Genomic DNA, 18577 nt, shown 5'->3' on the forward strand with positions numbered 1-18577 from the left:
ATGTTTACTAATGCTTTGTTTTCCTTTCCTCAGGCGGAGAATCCCAAGTACCGAGGACCTCGTTTGTGTGCCATGCGAATTCAGCAAAATGGTCAGAGCAACATCCTGCTGGACAATCTGGAGTCCATAGAGACCTACACACCAGTGATCTACAAGCGGCGAGAGAAGCTCCTGGACGAGGAGCTCAACGATGGCAAGGACATCATCACCAGCAAGGAGAGCAATGCCCAGTCGGTGGTGGAAGCCTGGCAAGGACCCGCAGCTCCTCACGAGAATGTTGCCCTGCAGCCAGTGCTCGAACCCCAAGTGGAAAACGCAGAACTGGAGCAAGTGGAGATCAAATCCGGTGACCAGGCGGCAAATCCTGGTGTGAACTCCCCCAAACACTCGGCTAACTCTAGTTCCATAAGCGATGCCATCGACTACCAGGAAAGTGTCCTTCTCAGACGCCAGCAACTCAGCAGGGTGGCTGAATGGGTTCAGCATAATACCCAGCAGCTGGAGCAAAGGAACCTGCAGCAGGCTCCGCCGACCAGTGATTCCAACTCCGGAACCGAACGACAATCCTCGTACTCCACGCTAGACCGCATGGACTCCATATCCATAGAGAAACTCTCGATGGATTCTGGTTACAAGACCACACCGCAACAACTAACCAATGGTTATCCGGAGAAATCTACGGAGGATTCCCTCTCACCCAAGACAGATATCACTAGCAATTCCTTGCCAGAAAACCCATCTGCTACCGTTGTGCCGCCCAAGAAAACGGAAATGTGCACCACTTACTACCGGAGAACAAGCAGATCCGGACTGCCAGTGGCATATACCACGATTGCCGGTGCCCCGGCTGACTCGAGCCCGCCCGGCGAGTCCACATCCTCCGTTTCTGAGGCTCTCATCTGCCCCGAACAGCCCACGTGTGATATACTCAACTACAAATACTATCCCAATGACACGGACAAAACGCGATCCGTGCAAGCGGAGCTGCACACGACCACCCAGAATGTGGACATAGCCCAGATGGAGTACAATGTGAAGCAGTTCCTGCTGAAGCAGAACGAGTGGTCCATGAATGGAGGAGCATCTGGCGCAGGTCCCGGTGCGGTGCTACAAGGATCTGGAGCAGCGCGCATGCTGCAGCGCAGGATCTTGGGTCCTGGCGTGGGCGAGCGGGTCAGGATGGCCACGCCCGGAGGAGCGGTGGCCACCAAGTCCACCAGCCAGTCATCCAACATCCTGACGCCCCACAGAACTGAAACGAATTTATAAGCAAACGGGGTCGAGGAATGCGCCACACATCCGAGGAGTAAACCAAACTGTATTCTAGCCTAGTTTTGCTAACTTTAGTTCGTACTCCACGGTCTATATAAATACGATATAGCAATGCTTAAGTTGGGTGAGGGGTTCTCAAATGCAACACACACACAAACGTGCTAATAGCAATGATACTATACATATGTACGATAAATGTAATACTTAAACCACAATCTACAAACTAAGCTAGCTAAAGTTGCTTTGGAGCCATCACTAAGCTGATAATCAGGCTAAAAAGGGTGATCAAGTATCCGAGGCGTTGGTTTAAGATAGTTCTCATATGTATTTCTGTTCTATAATCAACTGATGTAGTTCTACTGATATATATTGTTTATTAAGTATGTATGTTTATTATGTTTTAATGTCTTCCTTTTCATTACAATTTAATTTTTCTGCTTTCTTAAGATGTCTTCCTTTAAGAGGAGATCGAAGGATCCATTTTCTTATGAAACCAACGCTGGAAATCTGAAGCCCAGCAGCAATTGCAGCTGAAATCAAAAGCAAATCTAAGACATATGATATGGTCACCCCTAACGATATAACCGAAAATTATAAACAAAATAAAATCGCGTAACTTTTTGATGTCTGCATGTTAATGTCAACCACGAGAATTCGAAAACTTTGCCCAAGCAAACTTAGGTTATGATACACTGGAAATATATGAATTATATTTATAGGAGTATACAGATAATTATGCTATATACGATTTATATTTGATAAGCGCGTTATATTTTCTAGATTCCGATTGTGCAATATTTTTTGGTAGTGTGAGAAATGAAAAACGATTTTTATTTTTATAAAATGCGACCAAAAACGAGGGGAGAGTTTTCTGATCTTTGATTTATATTTTCTATTCAAGCATTTTGTCCAGCCGCCGAAGCTTAGCGCTATTTATCAAACCAGATCTGTCTAACGAAGATATATACAAGTATTGTACCTTTTTGCCCGAAAAACTGTACTCATTCCTGCCCATTAGATGACCTTCATATAGAGAACTGTAATCCTCTGCTAAGCTGCTAAATCAAAGATATATTATCCCCGCTATATACACGTACACCCGAACCAAAATCAGAATCAGAATCAGAAACGTACACGGACACATTGCATTATAAACGTATCTGAACAGACATATGATTGTAGTACCCACATATATTTACATCTACATATATATACATAAAACATAAAACTATATATATATACTCATCTTATACGTGTATACCCGACCCACAAGAACACAAGAACAACCATTACAACATCCAAAGGCTTCAGAAGAACCCACACAAAGATACTTTTCTATGTACTCCCCACATCAATCAAAATTATATTGAATGCGACGATATTTACTCGATATTTACACTCATGTACGGCTGCTATCTATATCTCTATATCTCGATTACTTTACCATGTATACACTGAGCGAAATGCTGAAATGGAAATGCTTTAAGACACTGTTATGTTTGGCCTACTTATGTAAACGTATAATTAGCATAAATTCAACTCGTATGGGGGCGCAAAGTCCCCACTAATATTGCTTACTAAGAATCGAGGGATCCAGCTCTATAGATCCTCAGCCTGTTATGCACTTTAACCTACGATACTATCGAAAAATCAAAACAAATCTCTTATTAAGTTCATGTACCAATCTCGAAAAAGACTTAACTTGGATAAGAAACTAAGCCATTTCCGATAATCACCAACTTTCTCTTGCTCCCTCACCTGTAACTCACTGCTCAACGATCCAGTTTTCCAGCATTATAAAGTATATATATCAAAATCTCATTAAAACAATAGAACACTGCCCCAAGTCCCACTCACTGCCCCACCCCCAACTACCCTTCGTCCCTTGAAAACCCAAAAGTAACTTTAAGTAGAATCATTCTTCAGCTCAAGAAATCCCAAAGAAAAAACCCCAAACTTTACGTAAGGCAGCCCAATTAAATGAATCCCGAAACCTTAGCTAAAGATTAACTAATACAAAAAGCAAATCGAAAAAATTGAAATGGAATTTCAGCAAAAAAAATCGAAATATACTAAAAAAGAAACTAGCTTAAATATTTGGGCATAAGTTCAACTCCAGCTGCGACATCTAGTTTAAATTGGAAGCCTTTGTTCTATCGCCTAGGTTCGAAACATTTCAGATACTTAGCCTTAAATGAATATGTACATTTACTGCGCGTCTTGGTTGATGTAAGCATTCTCGAGCTATTGAACCACCTTAATGTGAAACAAAAAACAAAAGCAAAAAAAGACAACATTGAAATAATAAATCAAGAAAACAAATGGAAATAATTCAAATAAATATGAGATAATTTTTGAATAAACATCGAATTGGTTTTTCATTTTCCGGAGCCGCCTGTTTACCCATTCGAAAAACTCTTTAACTATTATAAGTTATTTGTTTTATTTAATGATTTGTGTTCTCTCATTTGTATATTCAAATTCCTGGGCTGAGTATGAAATAAATAATTTGTTGCGGTGCATGCACTTAGAAAACTAAAGAAGCATTTTCCCTTTTCGTTCTTAATGTGAATCGAAAAATGTCGACGAAAATGGCGTCAGTCGGTTTGTGGGGCTAACTAATGGCATTAGTGGCATCTTTACCCATTAGAGAGCCACTGCATCGGTGGCCACTGGATGATTCTGGACAGCATTTCCCTCCTCCCCTCCGGCATCGTCGTTGACCACAATAACCTCGTTGGAAGGAACGCCAGCATCCTCGAAGGAATCATCAATGCTTTCGCCACTCGCTCGCAGCTCATTATCGGAGTCCGGAACGAATTCAGCCACCTCATCCTTGGCAGGATCGATTTTGTCATCTACGGCGGGCTTCTCTGGGGCCTGAGTGGCTGGAGCGGCAGCTGGTGCGTTCTGTGGACGATTGCCGCCCAAGAAGTTGATGATTCCCTGCAGAGGATTGCCACTTTGCTGGGCAGGCGGAGCTGCAGCCGTGGCATTGTTATTGCCACCGAAAACGTTGTTCACAAATTGCTGGATGGGACCTGGTGGACGCGGAGTGGTGGACACCGCCTGCTGCTGCTGGCCCGTCAAGCTGGACAGGGTGTTCTGGAACTGGTTGCCCAGGTTGCTGGCGAACTGCTGGATGCCCTGGAAGGCCTGGGTGGTGGCATTGACGGCACTCTGGGCCGCATTTTGCACGGCCTGTTGGGCGGAGGTGATGGCAGCCTGGGGATTCAGGAAACCGGGCACCGTGGGAGCCGGAGTTGCAGGTGCCTCAGCGGGGGCATCATCCGCCTGGACTTGAGCTGGAGCCGGAGCAGCAGCAGCAGCTGGCTGGGGCTGGAACTGATTGAGGAACTGACCGATTGGAGAGTTCTGGATCAACTGCTGGACAAAGTTGCCCTGGGTGGTGCTCTGCTGCGTGGGCGTGGCCTGGGTGGCTTGACGGACCTGAGGATGGGCGGCGTCCTGGTTTTCCGACTGCTCCTGCTCGACCGGATTCGGGGAAAGCTCCTCGGCAGGCACAACGACGGTCTCTTCAGCTGGCAGAGATTTCAGAGTGTTCTGAGCAGGTTCCTCTTTGATTTCGGTGGCCTCCTTTTCGATTTCTGGCTGCTGAACTTCTTCCTTGATTTCCTGAGGCTTCTCCTCAACTTCCAGGGATTTTTCCCTTAGCTGCAGGGGCTTAACACTGAGCAACTCGGTGATCTGTTCTTCAATCTTCTTATTTTGATCCTCTTTAATATCAGGCTTTAGATCTTCTTTAGTCTCCTCTTTGATTTCGGGCTTAATTATCTCCTTGAGATCCTTGTCTTTTTCTTCTTGAGCAATTGGTTTCACTTCCTCTGGCTTAGCTTCCTCCTTAACTTCCTCCTTGACCAAAGACAATGCTACTGGTGGCTCCTTATCCTCGACAATGGCCACAGGAATATCGATCGCCTCCTTGGGCAAGTTCAGCACTCTGGCTTGGCTAATGGCCAGGAAGACCAGGATCAAGGCAACGGGCTTCATTATCGCGACTTAACTCCTATATCTCCTTCGATTCAAGATGCGTTCACTAGCGCCTCACGGCCGCAACTGTTTGAAATTTCTTTAGGCCCATCGCATTTTATACAAACCGCCGGCTGCGCAGTCGCCGTCGACTTTGTTGGCAGACAAACAAGCACACAGGGCTAAGATATGAGCAGGAGTTGGGGAAAAGTGGTAGTATCAGTGCCATCGTATTGGCCAATTCTTGCACTGAGTGTCATTGAACTGGACCAAGTTGGTCTTGCATTGCGCACAGGAATCGGGAATCAGAAGCCTTTTTGGCCACGAAGCTGCACTTGTAATTGGCCAAGACGTTGGGACAGCGAAAAGGGCTGGGACCATCATCAATCATGTTTGTTTTATCGGCCATCAGTGTTTGTTTTACTCAAGGCATATAGCAGAAATAAGTTTATAGAAGTATTAATAAGAAAATATAAAAAAAATCATTTGTATCTAAAAAAGGATTTTTGGCAAAAAAGAAAATAGGGTTTCTTAATTTCTCCTGTAAAAATTTTGAATACTTTTATGTTTGTATAGGACTGTAGTTAGCTGGGATTTACCTAGGTTGTTCAATATCTTGTTGTTTTAGGATTACAAGCTGTGTTTACTTTGAAATTTTGCTGAACTAAGATAATCTTGGAATAAACTAAACATCCATGAAAAAATCTATTGCTAAACGTTTTTAAAGGTTACAAACAATCTTACATTGACCAACTGTGCAGCGATTAGTCTCTGTTCATCGATTGGTACATGCCACTCCCCCTTTTCCGCAGGGTTTCCACTTTTTCACTCTCATTCCTTGTTGACTCGCTTCCAACGCCATTTGATCTGCAGATTTTACTGGTTTTCTTGTTTGGCTAAACGCTCCTACAAGAAACGCATTTGGCCCTATCGGCCGTTCTGCTGACTGGATGCTGAATCTTGAGCTTTTTGGATCTTTGGTCTTCGATGGAAACCCGTTCCCCAGACCGACTTAAATGCAGAGTCGAGATGCAGACGCAGACTGGACGGAGAAACCTGCTCCGGCTATTTTTAGAGTCAATTAGCTTTGGACCGACTGTCTCTGCAGGGAAGATGCATCGCTGGGATGCGTTTTCCCCCGGTTCTGGGTTAATAATTCATTAGAAATGCACAGAAACCGAACCAAAACGCCCACAAGACCGGCGAACAAAGCTCCAAATGTGTTCTATGCAAATGAGCCCATTTAAATGTAGTTAAATGGGTCAAACGTTTGATGGAGAAAACGCCGCTGTGCATAGAAGGAAAACTTATCTCCTGTCCACTTGGGACTTTCATATAGTGATCGATCGATCGATCGATCCATTTGCAGCTCGATCGGTGGTCAGAACTCGTTCTGTGGCCCTTTTGGCCAACAAGAGGTCTGCAAACAGGCCAAACCTGCAAGGGCCAAGACGATTTACAGCCAAAGATGATAAAAAAAAGAACGAAATTCAACTTACTGATTTTAAAAAACAGGGTTTCAATACCCTTTAATTTGAGGAATTAAAAAGAGTAATAACTGGATTAGCGTGAAATGGGTTGTAAGTTTAACTTTTGCATATAATTTATATTCCATAAGAAGTGCTATCAAGTATTGCCACTAAATTTTAGATATATAACTAATCGCCTGACTATTTTATTATGCCTTTTTTGAGGGCATCAAGAGCCATCAAAGATCGAAGTGGATTGCAAAGGACATTGACTTGGAACTCTGGGATCTCACAACTGATCTCTTTCAGATATTTTATGACCCCAGCTTGTGGCTTTTAATTCTGCAACAAAATTGATTTCGGCAATGGGAAGAACACGTTTTCCCCCGAGTTAAAAAAAAACCCATTTCAGTTCTGTCGATTTTTATGGCTTTTCTTGGAGTTGGTTAATCGCCTTCTGTTTCTCTGATCTCTGGCGCCCAAAATATTTTTGCTCGAGTTTCGGTTTCAGCTTTGATATTATGCAATTGCTAGCCGTACTCTTTTTTACACAATTGACTGTCGAATTAGCACCTCACTCACATCCAGCGACAGGTGACGATAAGGCGGGCGGGCAGTGGGCGTGGCAGCAGCAACAACAACACACATTACTCTAAACGGTGGCAACTTTCTCTCAACAACCGCGCGGAATACTAAAAAAAATCAAAAACAAATAAATACCCATGCAAAGTGGGTGACAAAAACAGCAACAAATGTTAAAAAAAAAAAACTGGGAGCGAGTGGGAGAGTCAGGCGATCTTCGTCATCCGAAATTACCTCACTTATCAAAATAAGCCGATTGTTGTTGCCAAAATATTGGTGTCATATTTTCTTGTCAAGGTCACAAATATTTGCCAAATTGTAAAAATATGTTGATTGGGCCTAAGACAATGGTGAATAATTGTAAACGAATTTCTGCCAAGGTCAATTATCCCCTTTGAACTTCGAGAAAAATGATGTAAAAGTTAGTTTAGCTCTAGAAAAATTTTCAGTGGCTTAAATATTTATGTTGGATGTTCAATAGTTTTGGAGTTCAAATATTTTGTTTTTAAGTTAAATAACTCAAAAACATTTTGTATTAAAGTTATAGAACTCAAAAACGTTCTATCAAATAATATGAACTTTTTAGTAAGCCATATCACTTAAGGTATATAATAAAATAAAAAAGATGGAACTATTTTATATTATTATAATTGTTATTTACCCTCAGTTGCTATCCACATATCTTTAAAAAGCAAAATGAGAATTCAGTTACCTCTTTGTTTTAAAAACTTTGAAAGAATGCTGCCAGAAGGTGGAAAAAATTACGTTGACTTTGCCAGATAGTTGTATTATACTGTACTGTTAATCTTTGATTTCAACTTGTTAGTTTTTATAAGATATCTAGCTGGTGGCTTTTCCGTTCCGATTAAAAGTTTATAAGAACCTAATTAATTCTTTAAATTTAGAGAAATTGGTATTGTTCTTGTAGAATTTAAGTCAATAACATTTTTTTTTTTTTCTAACATAATTCTGTTACTTGCGTGCTGTTAAGAGCTAGCAGTATTTTCTGCAAAGCCATATGTTTTGGTATTTCTCAGCTGCACCGCCTGGTATTTTAGCGCTGACCCCTGCCTGGCCACACTGGCGATGTGGTGTGACCAAATTCGTGCTCGCTCCGCGAGTCGCCGTCAAAAAACAATTGTTAAATTGCACAAGAAACTAAACAAATAATCGCGTAAAATTACCGAAAACATGTGCAGCGGCCGTTAGAAGCGTGCGGCAACTAATCGAGCCAGTGAAAACGTGCAGGTGCGAGCGAGAAAACACGCGTACGCGTCACTGGCAACAACAACAAACACACAGTGCACCAACACTCGCATAAACACGCACGCACACACACACGCGCGCACACATGCATAAACACCGACGCACATGCAACAAAAATAAAATAAAAACAAAAGAGCAAGCGAAATAATAACAGAAATAAATTTGATAAATTCAATTAGAAATTAAGGCAGCTGCAAGTGTGCTAAGCAAAAATATGAAATAGAGTCTTGCCCACTTAAGTGAACCAAAAGTAGAGAAACAGCAGAGTGCCCAAAATATCAATATATAGATTTGATATCCAAAAGTAACGAAAGTTAACTTAAAACCTAAATGGTGGACAATGGATCAAAAATAGCACGGGAAATTAATAAATACGAAATTCAAACAAAATTAAATCAAAATAAATAAAGTCGCTTCTGACCAATAAGATAACCAAAACTAGCCCATAACTTTTAAATTATGTGGTTTTAATTTTGTGCACTTCCTGCAAACCCCCACCTCCTCGCCTATTTTCCCGCTGATTAACAAATCTCGCGTTTTTCCCCCTATCAGCTGACATACGCATACAAAGCCCGCCCAGTTGCCACCCCCTTTACTTCTTGCACCTGTAAAGAACAGGTGACTAATGCACTGCTCGCGAAGTTTGTCAGCTGCTGGCGCCGTGGATGCAACAACAACAAAACTAACCACATCCACATCGGCAACAACAACATCTGCTTTCTACAGAGCAGCGACGTCGGCAGAGGCCTCTGCCTGCACAACACCAGCAACAACAAAATCAAAAACTAAAACTATGGCCACCACCACAACAACAACAACAACGGGGGCAACAAATGCTAAAGATGGTGAGTTATATACTCAAAAGGATATACGGGAAATAGGTAGTTAACAATCAGAAAAGGATACATGAAATTCCTTGGTGACCCCGATCCCCTCTCTAAACTATCAAACTATATCTATCTATTAAGTTGCAGAATCCCATCTTAAAGATAAAGGGTAAAAGATACGTTGCGAATTACCCAAAATATCCCAAGTTAGCCCTTAAAATATTTAAAAAGAAACAGTAAATGCTGACCTACAAAAAACCGCAGCGGAGATGCAAGTTGGTTAAAGTTCAAGGCGAACGAACAATTTAAATTGCAGGTTTCCGGTCAATGCCACTCTGTGCAATTAAACTAAAGTTAGTTGGTCGACCTAGAGATTAGTATAACCTTTTAAAGGCAATTAAAGGAAGGTTAGGTTTTAAGAAGAGCCATAAAACTATGGAATGAAACATACAATATCTTGAAAAGTTTGAAACGTTTTCATTAGGGTTCTTTCATCTTCAGCTAAAATTCCATAATTCGCCCGCTTATCTGCGCTCCGCCAAAGACTTGCACATTTGTTTGCCTGGTACACAAGGCCGTAATCCTAATCCCTCAAAGCTTAATCTTTTGCTTTGTATTCCGGGATCCGGGCGAAAGACCCTGAAACAGCAATCCCCTCCAACGCATCTGACGTAACTTGTTGAGCAACCACGATTGCTGGCCGATTTGTTTTGGACTTCTTTTTGGGCGGCGGAGGAAAGCAGAAAAGTTTTATTAATATCAATAACCAAAAGAGCGAAGCGAGGGCAGCGAATATGGCAAGAAATTAATGAATGCCACTGGCCGAGGGGAATAAATTTGAACAAAAAGCGAGGCACAAAGCAGCAAAAGCAAAACAAACCATAACCAGCTTAACAACGATAATTAAGAAGTGCCGGCCAGCAAAAAAAAGTGTAAAAAATTACATACGAAATTTAATTGCCAAGGCGGAAAATGGTAGCATGGCGGGGGGCAACAAGGGGGTATGGGGCCATGGCGAAGGTCAGCTAGAGGCCTGAAGGTCACAGGCATTTTCGACGTTGTCGTCACCTCTTGAACCCGCTCGAATTCATTGATTTTACACGCAGCAGCCGCAAAAAAGAGAGGAATAATCACAAAAAACAACGGCAGCTTCAACCACATCATGCATATTTCTCGTTGCCCGATGTTTTACTACACCTTGAACAGTGGTCATCGGGTATGGTGAACTACTTAATTTGAAAAACTTTCCAAAACACAGAAATTTATTAAGTTATTGTAACCGCCGCTAGGTGGAGCTCGTGTAACACTCTTTTAGCTAAAAATGGTATGTCATAGTGTTGGCCAATGTTCTTTGTTCCGCTTCCCGAGCATCCACTGTAGCTTTTATTCATATTTGTGTGCCCCAAACACTGGCACACAAAGCCAAACACACATAGAGAGCGACTTGTGCGGCTTTTGCTGGGCACTCGAGTAGTTCAGTGCGGGGCTTATGCCAAAGGCCAAATGGAAAACCTGCTTTAAGAGCCAGTGAGAGAAGCATACGAATCAGTCCAGCCACTGCAGAGCCCAAATCCCCTCCATGGCCACAGTTTGATGCTGAAGTCGTGTGTTGTCTTTGGGGCTTGATAAACTGTAGCAGGCCCACAAAAAGCTTCTAATTAAATCAAAGCTAACGGTTGCCGCTTAACGGTTTTCGTTCATAAAACTTGGCCAAAAAAGCTAGTCGCTGTTCTTTCTGAGTTTCTTGTTTTTGCTTAGATACCAGTGCCAATTTTAGCTTGCCATTTTTATCCCAATATTCTCATTTTGGGAGTCATTTTCTGTGTTATTTCTTATCAACTAAAACAAAAGGCAAAACTTTGATAAGCCAATTGACACAGCGGGAAACATGATTCATTTGAGTGGCTCACATATTACGTGGACTTTGGAATTTTCACTTAATTTAATCAATATGTAGGTATGCACAAGTGATAGTAAATATTTAGAGTGTACCTGACAACATAAAATGCATTTTAAAATACACTGCACTGTGGCAACGAATCTTGTTCAAATATTTATTATTCAATACTATGTATTCGTGAGTATCAAATGCAGTTTCTTCTCATATATCCCCTTTATTAAGTTGACAACTGGAGTAAGGAAAAACTCCTTTATCAGCTCACTCTTTCCCTTATCTGATTACTACTATTTACATAACATTTTTCTGTTTGGCTGTGCTGTTTATTCATTTGACTCTTATTTCTTTTATCAGTTGTGATTTTGCTGCTTATCGCGGCAAATGCAACTTTACCCATGGCAAATAAAATAAACAAACAGCATGTTTTTTTACACTTCCCTCCAACCCATTTTCAATTAGTGTCTACAGCTGTGGGTCAACACGAAATGCTCTATAATTTTATTTTAGCGTCAGGTAACCGAGCGCCCAAATCGCTGATAACAGCGTTTTTTATTAATTTTCAAATATTTAATGATCACAAAGCAGCAAAACCACATACGCGTGCTCTCTGCTGGCCTTTTTATTTGTCGTTGGCTCGCCGGATAAATGCGAAGCAAATTTTTGCAATTAGTGGATCGCTAATAAACCATAGTGGGCAACAAATAGAGAAGAGCGGAAAAAAATAAACTCAAACAGCAGTTGGCATATTGACATATCGGTCGCATTCAAACTGAATTCCCACAGCTGCCGCTGCTCCCTTTTTGTGTCTTGTTTGCTCCCTTCACGTGCTTCTGGGCCGGCTTCATTTGCCGAATGCACTTCCACCGGCTGGCCAGGCGTCATTTTTCAATTGCCCACCGCCCCCTGTCGCTTTTCCCGCTTTCCCAGCCACGCCTGGAGTGGCAGTTTGTCATAAGCGAAGCGTCCAGGTGTCGCTCTGCTCAGCGCGCTTCCTGTTGCCCCCCACAACACTACTAAAATAAAGGAACATTAACTTTAAATGTATTAACTTGATAGATATAGTATAGTATTAAGATATAGTTGATAGATATTGCTGGGAAACTGATTACTACATACCAATTGTTAGTTGCTTTTGATTAAAGTTTTACGAGTTCGTTGTGCAACACTAAAAATCTTCATATACATATTTAACCTATAATTTTCTAGATACTTATAATTTTTTCTTTGAGTGCATCACTGTAACCCAGCCACACTCAACCCAGCTCTGTTTTCGCGCCTGCTCTTGGGGATTGCAATTTGATTTGTGGGCGAGTCAGTCGCGGTGTGAAGACTTTGGCTAAATTGCTGTGAGACTTTACGCCAGACTTATGAATGAGTTTATTGTGCATTCTAACAACTTAACTGGGCCTTCAGAGGCTGCGAGTGCACAGCCTGCGCCCCGGTTATATTTCACATTTAATTGTAACGACTTGAAGGTGTCAAGAAGTTAACCCAGCTCAAGACCACCGGAATGCCTTAAAAGTGCATTGTTGCACTTCTGCTGGGATAACTACGAGACTTTTGAACCACTAATTCACGAAAATAATAACTTTTAGCCCATTTAAGGCATTCCATGACCTCTTCCACTTTCTTTCCTGGTTAAGTGAGTCACCAGAATAAATTTCCATAATTATTCCCACTCAGGGTATTTAGTTTCCTTACTTGCGCCAAAGTTCGCAGCTCATTTGGCATTGTGCACCCGCATGGTGCATTATTGTACACACGTATGTATCTCCTCCATTTCCCAGCTAATTTGTCTTGAATTTCCCTGGCGCACACCTCACTTAAGTTTCCCTGCTCTTTTGCCATTTTTTTATTTTTTATATTTTGTGTTTTTTCTTTTCTTGCACTTTGGTGCTTCCGCGCTAATTTGCTTAGCGTAATTTGCATTTCGCAAATGCCATTCGAGGCGTGTGAATAAAAAAAAAGACACAACAAGAAGGCGAACGCAGGGAAAAAAGTGTAATTTGCTGTCAGACTTTAATGAATGGCCTGAAGTCCATGTTAAGCTCTGTTTACCGAATATTGAATATCCGCCCCCGCCGCCCTAATTGCTGCTAATTGCGCGCATAAAATTCACCTCAACCCATTCCAAAATCGTCTGCGTCCATTCTGGCGTTCTGTTTAATGTTCCCCGCTTCATTACGACTTTCATTGCTCGAAAGAGTCAAAAAAAAAGAAAGATATAAAAGAAATAGAACTGAAGAAAGCGCTGAAAGGCCCGGAGTTCATTAGAAAGAAATGCATAACTCGAGGGGGCGAAATCTTTCGGGAGCATCTTTTTGATAAACTGGTCGATGCAACTGCTTCAAGTATTTCCATTTGAATTTCCACTTAACTTTACTTCGTTGGTTTTCGCCCTTTTTTGAGGGAAATCAAATGGCGCGTGGTCGCATAAAATTTGTTTGCTTTCAGTCGGTTTGTTGCTCGAGTCCTTCCGATTAGTGATGGAAACGTGACCAGAAGTAATTGGATTTTTTACTTAAAAAACCTTAGTTCTTTCTAATATTTTTCGACTAGCTATACTACAAAATATACATATGAATATTGATCAAACTTTATAACTCAGGTACAATTTCTGGTGCCACATTCCTTTCCAGTGACCGAAACCTGGTTCCATAGCACGAATTTCGTGAGCATGACTCACACTTATAGACCCAAGATCTCCAACCCAAGGAATCCGCAGACCGTGCCCCCTTTTTTGGGGGGCATACCCCCTCTCATTAGGTGAAGCACAGTTTCCACTCGAATAACGCTGAATGTTCTGTGACGTATCGTGCGGAATCATCTCGGACATCATCGCCTAACAATTTCTCTCAATTTTTGTTTTTATTTCGCTTTTAATTGTCGCTCGCCTCGTTTTGCCTGTCATCGAGCACAATTTACAAAAAAAAATAAAAAAAAAATGAAGGAAATAAAGAGGAAAAATCGTTGAGCCAAAATGGGAAACTCGCAATTCGGTTTTGTTTGTGCTTCCTTTTGCATTTTTTCATTTCCATTGCAATCCGTTTGAGTGGCGAATCGATTGCAATGCGCGGCGTACCAAAATTCCGTATTTATTATTAAGTTTTGCATATTTTGCAAATTAAGTTAGCCATTCGCCATTGACGCACAGCCAGCAAATGGGCCGGAAAATCTGCTCGCTCATGGCAATTACTATGGCTCTGACTCGAAAGTGGTTTATGGCCTTTGTCTCCTTTACGGCTTCCCCGCAATGATTGAGAAATGTAATTTATTTGATCACCTGCCAGGGACACTGATTGATTTATTCCACCTTCGGCAGAAGCTGCAGTTGCCAATTGCATCTGCTTATCTGCTGGAACTAATTAAACTTCTAACAAATGGACAAAATCGATTAAAAACTTCTCAAATTACTTATAAATTTGTAGTCCACTTCGTAATCTTGCTGCAGTTTTCAAAACCCTTCCAATCGCTCCTTGAACTTTATTTTACACTATTTACTATTGACTTCTCGCCCGTTGGATATTCTTTCACCGCAAATACCATAATGTAAACCGAAATTTCAAACAACTCTGACCACTGTGACGGCGCACAGTCGGCCCCCAACCTATTGACCCCCAACGACCCTTCGCAGGACCCATGTCCAACATCTATGACGGTTTCAAGTGCCAACCGCAGCGGAACACGCATCAAATCGAACCAAATAGTACCGAAAATTCGCACGCCCCGAACCGAATGGCACCGCAGAATGTGAAGTGCACCGGACACACTCACTTAGGTATTCAAACACAATCAGTAGGGTGTGCTGCAACCAGAAATTTGGAATTACTGAGAAAAAGATTTTAGGGAAGTAATAATAAATTTGTTAATGTTTATGAAAAAATAAAATAAGAAAGAGTCCTTATTAAAAGTATATTTAAAGTGTTAAAAAAAGACAAAAATAAAGTGCTTTAACTTAAATGATTATTATTCCATTTCCGAATATATTGACCACCCTACCATGGTTTGACACAGTGAGAACGAGTCAGATGCACTTACTGTGCTTCCCACATTTGTGCATCGCCAGTGTATTCACACCATTTTCAAATGCATCCCCGAAACATTTTGCGGTAATTTACCGCAATTTGTAAATATTTAATGAACGTTAATTAAATGCAAATGTACAATTTTCGTCTCTGTAGCCAGCTCATCTAGCTCGCCTTTATATCGGATTTATAATTTATATTTATTTCGGTTTGTATACAATTTTCTCGCAAGGCTACAATTCTCATTTAACTTTACTGCCAATTGCAAGCTCTGCCCAAAAAAAATTCTATATCGAGAGAAAGAGAAAAGCAATGGAAAACTGTAATGGGAAATTTGTATTTTTTCAATTTTTGCATACGGCAACAGAAGGTGCCTTTCCGGCCGGGTGGGGGTGTATGATTCAGGTGTGGGTCCTTTTTTCCGGAGATCCTTGGGGCTCGCACACATGCCGCCTTTGCCCAATGTGCGTAACCATTTTTATGAGCATTGCGTTTTATCCACTCGTATTCGTTGGAATTTTTATGATTTTTTAGGTTTTTTTTCTCGGGTGGCGGGTGTAAAGTCTCTTTGTTGTTAGTATTTTGTAAGCATTGTAGTAGAAAATTTGTTGTAGTAGAATATTTGTTGTACTTTTTTTTTGTTTCCCAGCAAAACTATCTAGAAACGCTTGATTGCGCATTTCCCCACCGCCCACTTCGTAGCCACGCCCACAAAGCCTATTATGCCTTTTTTTGTTTGTTATTGTGTTGCTGGTTTTTCTCTTCGGTTACTTTTGGTTTTTGTTTTGTCCTTTTTTTTTGCTGGCCAAACAGGAAAGATGTCCTTGTGGAGAAACAAAGTCGACTTTGGTTTTTGGTTGACGAATTTGTCTTTTAAAGCGCTTGCTTATTTTAAGATTGTTCAACAAAAATATAAGAATTTATTTATTTTTCCATAATAACAAAAGAGGAAACCGTTTTCAACTCAGGATCTTAGTCTTGTCTTACTTTCTGTCAATTAACTTAATATGTTGATTTAGATCTCTTAAAAACAATCAGAGGAAGCAACTGCATACTTTTTCATATATTTATTTAGTAATTTTCCTGATTTTCTTAGGGTATTTGCATAGCTGAGTATTTATTGACTTTCCGTTGGCAATTCAGATTTCTCAGTTCTATAGACACGCAGCCGAGTGTTTTGTGGGATGCAATTGTTCCTCTACAGCTGTCATTTGGGAGGCAGCAATTTGTTTGTGGCTTCCTTTTCCGCCAGAAACCCCCACCAAAATTTTCCTCCCTCGATTTCCTATGAAAATGAGTGGGCAATGGCAGCGGCGACGGGAACTTTTGCTTTCAGCTGCTGCCCGAGAATTTCCATTCGAAATATAACAAAAGCACTTGTCTGACTGGCTGTCTGTCTATCCGCATGCCGCAGCACATATCTTCAAGATACTTTGGGATATTTTTGGCCATCTCAACGAGCTATTTTTAAACGCGGCCGAAACAATCTTTTGTTTTCCAAACAAACACAAAGCGATACAGCACAACATGATTTTGTTTAATTGCCATGACAGACTTATCTGGTTTTATATTTTCCTCGTTTTTTATTTCAACTTCGCAGATAAAAAAAAAGAAAAAATTGACACCGTAACTTTGTGGCAGTTGAGATTTTTAATTAGCCATCATTAAGATGCCTTCAAAAACTTGCCGAGTAGGAGGAGGGCTAAATTGCAAATTGTTGTCAAAATTAGCGACAAGTTTTTAATACATTTTTTTGCGCGGTCCACTTCTCTGGTTTTTTTTGTTGGCCGAGCAAAGCGGAATGTATAAAGAGTTGGACGGAAGGGCAGAAAAAATAATAATAAACTTCACGAAAAGTTTTCTTTTCTCTATAGAATGTCTCTTTTTCTATCTCTCGAGGCTCATTTATTTTCGTTGCTAATTTTTGACATTCTCTTGCTCTTCACAAAAGTATCTTGTATTTTTTTCTTTCCTTTCTTTTTTCTTATTCTATCATATTTCTTCGTTGAGCATTTTTGTTAGCATCTTTTTTATGGGCTAGACACGCGTTTTCTGCTCGACCTCACAAATTGACAGAGCGATTTGATGTTCCGTTTGCGTATAGCATTTATTTGCCTATTGATATGTCTTCATTCGAATTTATTCGAATCTTTTTTTTTTTTTTCTGTTACATTTTGCTTGCTGTGCGCCATAAATTTGATTCACTCTGCTAATTGACAGTCTCATGAGTGCGCTCAATTAATTCGGTGGCAATTGACGCACGTGTGTCATGCAGAAGGGGGCTTGGGACTTTGGTGTTGCAGGTTGGTTGGCTGCAGTCGTGATCAGGTGGCGTATACTTGATAATTGTTGACACTTGTCACACTCCGTGGCTTGGCAATCGAAATTGAAATTGTCGTCGTAACGGGAACTCCTGATTTGATGGAATATCACGCAACGTGGAGCCCACCTCCACCTCGAAGCCACAGGCGGTGGAGGAGGAGGTAACGTGGTCAGACCGAAAGCCTATGACAATCAAGTGTCAGTCACTGGTTACCTTTGCATGAAACGCGTTGAATTGTGCACTCAAAGAAGATGAAAACGAAGTAGAGCTATGTTATAACTTACATTGGTCATGTATTGCAGTACATATCTTCATAATTAAAATATTAAATAATTCAACAATCCACACTTCGCTGGCGCCACTCTGTAATTACCTTATAGTAATTCTCCAAGGAAGCCTTTTCAGTGTACACTGACAATTGAGTGCTCCACATTCATCCATTGACAACCGCAGCCAGCTTTCTCTTGACCTCCCTCGCTTCGCTTGCCGTGGCTCCATCTCTATGTGGCTCTTGGCCCGTCATTCACTTGGTTCTTGTCTCGATTACATAACCCAGTTATTAATGGCTTCTAAGTGTTCCATCACGCGCTGCGCATCACATCCCCCCGCCCATCAGAATGGCCCATCCCATGCCCAGTCCCCGTCCTCATCAATGTTGTCATAGTCGTGACGTGGCGACTTCGTGACATGTTAACCCGAGACAAATGTGGAGCATGTCTGAGTATTCTGCGATTGTCTCTGGTGCACAACTCTCCTATTCGCGTCATGGTCAGGTGGGGTAGATTGGCTTGACAGCAAACACTTTCTGCAATTTGTTAATGAGTTTTCCCGCCTTTCGGCGTTCGATTGGGGGCTTGTCTTGTTCGGTTTGTTTGCCATCAAAAAAGTTCATGAACTTTGGCATAAAGCACACAAATTCAGTGACC

At 41.3% G+C, this 18577-nt stretch overlaps 3 protein-coding genes across 8 annotated transcripts in view; 2 read left to right on the top strand and 1 right to left on the bottom strand.

Moving 5' to 3' along the window:
• The window catches only part of LOC117139565, a 36258-nt gene extending 34364 nt beyond the window's left edge, over nucleotides 1-1894 (top strand). For 3 of the 5 annotated variants that reach the window (XM_033301962.1, XM_033301964.1, XM_033301965.1), the window contains exon 6: nucleotides 34-1894. In XM_033301962.1, the coding sequence (XP_033157853.1) occupies nucleotides 34-1269 (1236 nt within the window). In that variant the 3' untranslated portion in view covers nucleotides 1270-1894. The remainder of the gene's footprint in view (nucleotides 1-33) is intronic. The other 2 variants (XR_004459369.1, XR_004459368.1) reach the window with 2 other exon arrangements.
• Nucleotides 1895-3708: 1814 nt separating this feature from the next.
• On the bottom strand, nucleotides 3709-5362 carry LOC117139566 (20-hydroxyecdysone protein). Its single transcript, XM_033301966.1, has one exon. It carries the CDS (start codon nucleotides 5281-5283, stop codon nucleotides 3919-3921), a length of 1365 nt encoding a protein of 454 aa, XP_033157857.1. The 5' UTR covers nucleotides 5284-5362; the 3' UTR covers nucleotides 3709-3918.
• A 3029-nt stretch (nucleotides 5363-8391) lies between these two features.
• Nucleotides 8392-18577, top strand: part of LOC117141985 (cyclin-dependent kinase 14) — an 87527-nt gene continuing 77341 nt past the window's right edge. Inside the window, exons 1-2 of one of the 2 annotated variants that reach the window (XM_033305794.1) lie at nucleotides 8393-8561; nucleotides 9132-9424. In XM_033305794.1, coding sequence (XP_033161685.1) covers nucleotides 9205-9424 — 220 coding nt within the window. In that variant the 5' untranslated portion in view covers nucleotides 8393-8561; nucleotides 9132-9204. Of the gene's footprint in view, nucleotides 9425-18577 lie in introns of both variants that reach the window. The other variant, XM_033305796.1, reaches the window with a different exon arrangement.

Source organism: Drosophila mauritiana, chromosome 3L (genome assembly GCF_004382145.1).
Source record: "Drosophila mauritiana strain mau12 chromosome 3L, ASM438214v1, whole genome shotgun sequence".
NCBI classification, from domain to species: Eukaryota; Metazoa; Arthropoda; class Insecta; order Diptera; family Drosophilidae; genus Drosophila; species Drosophila mauritiana.

Coding starts and splice junctions, on each gene's coding strand:
- LOC117139566 (XM_033301966.1), bottom strand. CDS start 5,283: ATGAAGCCCGTTGCCTTGATCCTGGTCTTCCTGGCCATTAGCCAAGCC.